An 8,763-nucleotide genomic window follows, 5' to 3' on the forward strand; every position below is an offset into this window, starting at 1 on the left:
TTCAAGCATAGACTTAGTCTGTCCAGGTGTCTGTGTCCTACCCAGCGTGTCACTGTCACCTCTCCTGGGCGTCTGCAGTGACCTCCTGATGAGTCTGTTTCCCCTTCACAGTCGTGCCTGTGCAAGGCGACAACGTGAGGGTACACACACCCTTCCAGGGGAGTTGTCCCTGCTCCAGGCCCATGAAGGACCCCAGCCCATCCCTGATGCCGGACCTGCGTGAGGTCCCCTCCCCCATCTGCGCTGTTTCCCAACCAGGGAGCAGGGGCTGAAAAGTCCAATGAACATGAGAGTGGCCGCAGCATCCTTGGCTCCTGGCAGCCACCGGCTCACAGCTGGATGGCTGCCCCTGGGGGCACCCACAAAGGGCACGACTCAGGGACACGTGGTTCAAAGGGAGCAAGGTGGCCCTGAGCTGGCTGCTCTAAGAAACTAATTCCGTAAACTGTCATGAGTCATCAGAGCACGAGTGACAGATGCTGCCCGCAGTGGCCTGGGGACAGGGAGCTGATCAGCTGTGGGGGAGGGGGCTCTCAGACAGTGCCCCTCGGCCTGCAGGGGCGCGTAAGGAGGCTGCTGTGCCCTCACTGTCAGCACCTGCGAGGGGCACACCCTGGTCTCAGCCCCGAGGTGCGGAGGGGACCCCCAGCCCCCGCTGCTCCCACACCACCTGGGAGTCTGCTAGAAAAGCCGAATGCCGGGCCCCACCGGACACAAGGTGCTGAAAAGGTCACCCTGGCCGGTGGGTGGGTGACTAATCAGGAAGCCATTTGGGTCCTGGGGGAGAGTGGATGGTGGCTGGGGCCAGGGTGGTGGCAGTGGACGTGCTGCTAAGAGGTCCGACTTGGGGCCTGTTTAAAGGAGCGCTAACAGGATTACTTGGCACATGGCTAAACGTGGGTGTGAGGAAAGAAAAGGAACTGAGGGTGACTCCAGATCTAGGAGTGGAGCCACAAGCCACGCTGGGGACCACGGGGGCAGAGCGAGTCAGAGGGCATGGACAGTGCGACCCACACACGCTCCATCTGACATGCCTGCGAGCTGGCCCAGTGGCCGTGGCCAGGAGCCTGGATGTGCTGGTCTGGGGTCCACAGGCGAGGATGCAGCTGGAGATGGAAGTTTATAGAGACTGTAGCAGCATCTCTGTGGTCCTTCAGCCGGTGGGTAGACTGGGTCCCCGGGGGCGGCTGGGGGATAGGTACGCACAGAGGACACGACTGGACCACACTTAGAGTTGGGAGAAGAGGCCGAGTCCGCAAAAGAAGGAAGAGCTGAAAAAGCAGGAGGAAAGAGAGGTGCTAAAGAATCATATCTTACAAGGCAAAACCACGACTCTCCTAGGAACAAAGAAATGAACACCTGAAATTTTCTTCAACTCATTAATCACGAGGGGACCAATCAGATGTGACGGCCAAGTGCCAAGGAGAATTCAGAGCTTTATAGAGGCAGCAAGGAATCCGGAAATACATTTACATCTATTCCTGACAGTTCTATCCTCGGGACAATAACCAATTTCATTCCCGCAGACACAATTAATTTGCATTTCCATAGACGAGAACCATTTGCATTATTGTTAGTTTTCCAAAAGACTGTTCTACTCCATTTTCTGCAACATAAAGCAGCTCATTGAAAGACAGAGAGAACCCCCACAGGTGCACGGACAGGACACTCAGGAAAGGTGTGGGGGCTTTTGTGTTGTTTTTTTGCCCATTTTAAAGTCTTTCCCAGTTTTTCCTGACACAGGAGACTACGTGTCTTACAAGCCACAAGAATAAAGTGTCTCCTGAGGGAAGAGTGACCAGTGGAACCAAATGCTCTAGAAAAGGCAAGGTGCAGCTTGGCCCCGGATCTGCCCAAATGGCACTGGTTGGTGACATTGAGAAAGGTGGTTTCGGTACATCTTCAGGGAAGAAAATCAGCTGGGAGGGGGTTCCAGAGATGGCGGGAGGTACAATCGTGGAGTCAGCAAGAACAGACACCTTTGGGCCGTGGCATTAGACTCCTCTGAGGCTGGAGCCCAGCTGAGCTGAGAGCAAACAGCTCTCCGGCCTGCAGCTCGTCTTGGTGGCTCTTACCACAGCCCGAGGCCACCTCCAGGCACTTACTGGTTCCCTAGAAAACTGCTCCAAGCAGCCAGAAGCCACCTGTCCCTGAGAGAGAGACTGGCAGTAGAACAAGAACCCTGGTCATCAAACAAGCACTCATTTCAGTCAACGCATGCAGTGCAGATACCACTATGCTGCCCGAGCTGCGTGCGGGGAACGCAGGGTGTTGGCACGCACCCCACAAGCCTGTGCCAATTCTGTGGGCTCCAGGCCAGGGCACCTCCCCCCACACCTTCAGCTGCCTTCACTTTCCAGGGCCCTGGTCCCCTCTGGCCCTGCCCTTCCCCCAAAGCTGGGGAGTCACTGCTGTGGCTGGCTGGGACTTACAGCTATTAAGAAGCTCGGCAGGACTTGCACCCTGCGGCCTCGGACGAGCCTCTGCTCCTTTAGCCGCTGTGCCAGAGAAAAACGTGTTAGAAAACACCACCAGGCTCCCTACCTGCGTGAAATGTAGTGTTTTGTAAATGTGTGATTTCGTCTATTCCTTCACCTCAGAGAATTAACTATTGTATCAAGGATTACCTTAGAGAGAAAAAAGAGGCCAAGAGAAGGTGCGAGAGGAAAAGAAAGTGAAGAGGCAGCAACAGAGAATTGAGTGCAGATGGGGGGAGTGCGGGGCGCGGTGGGGGTTACCTCTTTCCGGAGCCTGTCACCTGAGCACCTGCCCTTTGAGAGTCTCCCACTTTTAAGGCTTCTCACAACAGAAACCTTGGGAGTCAGATTCTTCCCATTTCACAGAGGAAGCCGAGGCCCTGGGAGTTTGGTCAGACCCTGAGCTGGGAGTCAGACCACGTCTGGGTGATGGCAGAACACTAGCTCACGGCCTCCCAAGTGGAAAGCGAGTGTTTTTGTTTTAAAAGAATGAACAGCATCGGCCGGGGCAGTGTTCCCTGTCAATGTCCTGAAATGGGGACTTCAGGTCATTACCTGTGTTTGCACAAGGACCGTGCATGGGCTGTGGCCGCCAACGGGCGCTGCAGTCCCTTGTCCTGCTGGAATCCACTCTGGTGGGGGGCTCTTGGTCCGGGTTCCTGCCACAGGGCGTCCCAGCAGCGCTCGGCCTGGGCACAAAGCTGCTCTCTCCCAGCCATGAATGGGAGGCTGGAACAAGCCCTGTCACTTGGAAGGGTCCCTACGAGCAGCCTCCAGTGACAGTGCCTTCTCAGGGTAACGAGCCCAGGCCAAGTGGGGCGGCGGGGAGCCCTGGTGGGGTGGGAAGGACACATGAGGTGGTGGCAAAAGGGGGGGGGGGAATTGCCAGGACCTCTCTTTGTCCTGAATAGGGACCCGCAGCATCAGCCTGGTGCCCCTCCCCCAGGGTCCCTTCATCCAGGTGTTTTCATCAGGACCTTGGCTCTCCAGGCCTGAGTGAGGCCTGTGGGCTGCGCAGACACAGAGGTCTGGTGGGGCGGGGTCCCCTTCGGTACGCAGCCCCCACAGGTACCATTTTCAGAGCACCACCGGGCTCCTGGTGTCTTCTGTCACTTTGTCCCCAGGCCCAGCTCAACCCTGGCACCAGCAAGTACCTGCCTGAGTAACTCCAGGCCGTCCGGCGCACCTCATCACACACACTGGCCACCTTCCCATCTCGCCTCTGCCCACGCCGTGCTCCCGCGTGGACAGCCCCTCCGTCCCGTCCCTGCCGCTGAAGCCTTGAGTCCCCTCACCATGGAAGTCCATGCAGGCCAGGCTCAGCCTCTTTTCTCTCTCAGGACGGGTTTTTGTGAGGGGCTGCCGCCCTCGTGTCCCCCCACACAGCCCCCACACACACGTCATCTCCGTCCCCCTGGAAAGGGAGCTGTCCAACACCAGGCAGTGTCCATCCAGTTCTTTGCCTGAAGCCCGGGTGTGATAACTATGTCATAACTAATGACTGACAGCCTTCATGTGGCGTGGTGAGGGGACGTCAGAAGGACTCTCTGCCACACCGTGCTCTTAGAAAATGGCGGGCGAAGGGGGGACGGAGAAAACAGGAGCTCATTGTTCTCACAGATCTGGGCAAACTCCTTTCATCTGGCATCCATCTAGCCTGGCCCAAAGCACGTCTCCCAGGAAATGTCTGGGATGAGGAAAACCAATCATTAAAACACCCTGAGTTCCGGAACCAGTAAACCTTCCATTTCTGTGGATATTTATTGTTTGTCGCAAGCAAGAGACTACACTGGGGGGAGGGGGGCACTATTGACCAAACAGTAGTAGAAACCTATTTAATTTCAGTGTTTTCTACCAGAATTTCCCCAAACAGCCTCCCTCTCCTGCTAACGAATTTACAGGCTGCCATGTCAAATCAGGGCATAAGCCTCCCTCGGCCCGAAAAACACCAGCCTCACCGTGGAGCGGCAAACAGGGCCACCCTTTCGTGCCTTTGCCAGATGATTCTGCCCCGAAGCTGCTGGTAACGTCTGCTCTTTCTTTAAAGACAATTTAGCCAATTTTTCCCCAAGATTTTGAAGCACTTAAAAAAAGATTCCATTGTGAAAATGTCAGAGCAAGGGGAGTTATTGTCTTAGCTGATTACCAGCTCACTAGATGAGGGTTTCAGGCTATGGAATTAGGCCCTTTCTATTTCCAATGTCCCCATTTCTCAAAATAGGTGGTGTGTGAGCAGACGCGTTGGCCCAGATCCCCCACCTGGGCCCTTGGGTATGAGACAGCACCTGCCGCGACTTTCAGCTCAACTCAACGCTTTGCCCAAGCCCGTGCGTGCAAGGGGCCCAGGACCATCTGCTCCACCAGAGCCCCCGGGGCCAGACAGGGAAACACCCACCCCAGGCTCACAGAAGGGAGAGGCTGCTGGGCTTTCCTGAGGAGTCCACTGAATGACACAGAAGTTGCAGAATTTTCTGGCGGATGTACGGGCAGGCTCGCAAACATACAAACTTTTTTCCTAGTATTGGGTGTATAGTGAGGACGCTCTACCCACCCTCAGAACCCTCGGTTTCCCTCACGCGAGGCTCCCACAAGAGGGCCTGGCTGCCTCGGGGACCAGAGTGGCCCATTGACAGAGGTAATGCAGTGGTGTGTAAGCGCCCATGGGGGGGTGACTAAGGGGTCCCAAGCTTTGCCTGAAGGATCAGATCAATGACTCCAATTCCCTTCCAGTCCTGGAGGCCCTTGCTATGCTGAAGGCCAAAGGGGTTAAAGGAAAAAGGTTAGTCCAGCTCAGTCAGCCCCAGTCCACACACCTACCCCCGATCCCTGCAGTGGGGTGCTGTCTGCCACTCTCCCCCTATGCCCCTTACCTCAAGTGACCAGGGCTCAGGGACGGCAGGAACGGGGGCTCAAGTGAATGCCATTAGAGTGGAACAACATCTACCCAGAACGAAGCCCTGTGCAAGGGGCTTATAATCCAAAGCAGAAACAGGGCAGGAAGGAGGCCCTGCGGGACCCTGAACCAACCCTGTGCTGGGGGTGTGGGGGATGGCCTCTGTGGAAGTGTCAAAGCATCCCTGCCTTCTAGGGGTTCTCAGGACCCGGGGACAGACAGACGTGCTCTGAACCACGAGGCAGAGGACGGGACAAGGGCATTACAGGACCCACCAGACGCCAAGGGCTGCGTCTGCTGCCCCATCCTGCCGTCTCCCAGGCTTCCTCAGAGGCCCTGGGTCCTGCTAGAATGCAGCAGCATGTCTGCGATCGCTCTGTTTCTCTGGTGATGCACTTTTGCCTGACTCGCTCACTTGGCAGCCCATGTGAACAAGGGCCCCGATGGTTCTGTCTTCCCAGAGCCCGACGAAAGCTCGCAATGTGTTGGAGGGATGGATGGGTGGCTGAATGACGGAGTAAAACAGAAGAGAGGACATGAAGAGGAGACGAAGTTTACCTTCAGATGTTTCTCTAAGCATCAGCTTCCATCACAGCACCTGTTCTTTGAACCTTGTTGTGCTTTCTGGAAGGTGTGCAGCTTACATCTTTGTCAAGGAGACACCATGCGTTCACGGAGGGTGGCGGCCATTAGGGCAGAATCATCCCTTTTCTGGTTTCCGTGGTCCTTTCTTCTTGGACCCGCACGTTATTTAGAAATGGGTTGCTCAGCATATAAATACTTGGGTTTTTCCAGTCTTTCAGTTCTTGAGTTCTAACTAATTCCACGGTGGCCACAGGAGGTAGTTGGGATGTACAGGAACTACTGGGTATCTGTTTGGAAGAAAAGAAACTCATCATGTACCTCGCATTATACACAAAAATTACGTCAGAGTTCTAAAAATTATAGATCGCAGTTCTAAATGCACAAACAAAAACTGTACACCTCTGGAAGAAACACCAGGAGAGTATCTTTGTGACTTGAAAATAGGTAAAAACATTTCTTAGACAGCATGTAGAAAGCAATCACAAAAAAGTTAAATTAGTAGACCTTACCAAATTTGAAAACTCTGTTCATCAAATCAAAAGATGCCATTAAGAAAATGAAAGGAAAGCCACAGGCTCAGAGAAAATATCCACAATACACATGTATATATCTGACAACAGGCTTGTATCCAGCCTGTGTAAAGAACTCCTGTAACTCAGTAATAAAAAGAGAAACAACCCCCCAACCCCCAAAATGGGCAAAATATATGAACAGACATTTCCCACAGCCACCCGGCCCTCCATGGATGTTTGTTTCAATTGCCTACTGAGCCTCTTTGGGCTTCTGGAGTTGGCCCCTGTTTTTTTTTTTTTTTTTTTTTTTGGCCAACCATTCTGCTTTCCTTCTCTGTCCACTCTCCCTCCTGGTCCCTGACAGAGGCCATAAGACCATCATGTTCCTCTAATACAAAGTCTTCTCAGAGATGGGAACATGACCCAATCAAGCCAGGGAGAGGCAATTCCAGAACTTTCTTCAGAACCTTGGGATGGACAGTCTTTCATCCCACTAGACCTGAGCTGGAGAGCTGTGATCCCAGAGCTGCTGGTGGCCAGCTTGATACACCATGGAAACAGCTAGTCTGAGAGTGGATTTGATGAAGAAAGAAAGAGCCAAGGTGAGCAAGGCCGAATCCCAAAATGTTGCTTGCACCCCTGGATCCAGCCTAGCCTGAAGCCCCAAGTGACAGATTGTAAAACTGTCCACATGCTCTCCCATCTCTGTGAGCATGCCTCTTTGCATCGGAATTTTACAGCCCTCCCAACCAAGGGATGGGTCTACCCCACTTGAACCTGGGCTTGGCCATGTGAGTCACTTGGGCCAAAGCAACAGTGTCACATGTGACTCAAGCAGAAGCTGGAGAAGTGCTCTGTATAGGGCTGCTCTCTCCAACTGCTCCTGGGCCAGCCTGCTGCAGGGTGAGAGGCACGTGACCCTGTCCCCTCATCACCACACTGACCTCCAGCACCAACTGACGACCAGAGCCAAGTGGCTACCATGTGACTCAGGACATCCAGGACCACTGGTCCCCAGTCTAATGGCCCCAGCTAATGGCAGCCTGCCTGGTTGAATTACAGCCTCATGAACCATGACACAGCAGTGGTTGTATTAAGCCACTCAGCTTGGGGCTGTTTTGTTACACAGCAAAAGGTAACTGATACACAAGAGCGATGTCAGGACTTGTCAGTTATACAAGACAGAGCAATCCCTTTCTTGTGCTTTGTCCTGATTTAGTGCGGTTTGTAGTCCTTTCAAGGAACAAACCCAAAGTCTGAGCTGTCTCCTCTTCCACGTCATCTTGGCAACAGTCTACAGGTCATGCAAGCGTTTATCTAAAACTTTCTTGAATCCACATATGTGTGAGAATCTCTTTCTCTATATATTGGTCTCTATGAACATTTTAGACTAGCCAAAATCTTATGTAAAGTGTGGGCACCTGTGGACAAAGCCAACAAGACAGAAAATGTTCTAGCTTAGTCTCTAATGCCAGCCCTAGTCACACCAAGCGGTTTCACCTGCCATTTGTCACCATTCTGTGATTTTAAGCCAATTCTTGCTCAACGTCACCTGCTTCCTGACACCTTCCAGTAGTTTCTCCCATTGGCCGGTGACACGTGTAGACTCAGAGGTGACATGTGCGTGCTCTCATCCAGGTCCTCTGAGAGTGACCCATTTCCTCTCCGATTCTGGGCCATGCTGGGCTCATAATTAATCATGGTGACCTCACTCAGTGCCTTACCTTCCTCCCCTTGGAACAGAGGAAGCACCGGGTCACTCACAACGGGCCTGAGTGGTTGGCAGACTTCCAGGCTTGTGATTGGATGCCTTACATGCTGTGTGTATGGGCCAGCCTCTAGGCCTAACTGGGCCAGAACTGGGCCTCGGACACACTAGGCCAAAAGTTTCTGCTCCCCTTGCAAAGGCAGATCCGAAGGCTGAGAATGAGGAGTCTCTCACAGCACCCACTGGTCTTCGGGGATCACAACAAAGGACCCACCCAGGAGAGCCCGAACATCCCATCCTGTCCCCAGCCTGTCCAGGGGCTGTATCTCCTAGAGTGGACGGTGGAAGGACACGGCCAATGCAAGCACATGGGGGTTCAAGGCTGAAGCTGACCTGGCCACGGGACACTCCAGGGGAGGTGCAAGGCTGCACTGAGCCAGACGCTAATTGGAGGGCCACCAGCGTCAGCGCCAGGATGGCTCCCTGCACCCCGTCTGCTGAGGTGTGCGGCTTCATGCATCTGCTCCTACCTCTCCACCTCGAAACAGCCCTGAGCGGGTCTTGGTTCCCAATCTGCCGGCTCCAAGT

General features: G+C 53.9%; 1 protein-coding gene across 1 annotated transcript in view; it reads right to left on the reverse strand.

Moving 5' to 3' along the window:
- Positions 1–4,499: 4,499 nt before the first annotated feature.
- LOC109460363 (actin-like) overlaps positions 4,500–8,763 on the reverse strand; it is a 36,596-nt gene continuing 32,332 nt past the window's right edge. Inside the window, exon 5 of the mRNA XM_088789786.1 lies at positions 4,500–6,242. Coding sequence (XP_088645912.1) covers positions 6,060–6,242 — 183 coding nt within the window. The 3' untranslated portion in view covers positions 4,500–6,059. The remainder of the gene's footprint in view (positions 6,243–8,763) is intronic.

Source organism: Rhinolophus sinicus, chromosome 14, assembly GCF_057876585.1.
Source record: "Rhinolophus sinicus isolate RSI-liver-muscle chromosome 14, RSI-T2T, whole genome shotgun sequence".
NCBI classification, from domain to species: Eukaryota; Metazoa; Chordata; class Mammalia; order Chiroptera; family Rhinolophidae; genus Rhinolophus; species Rhinolophus sinicus.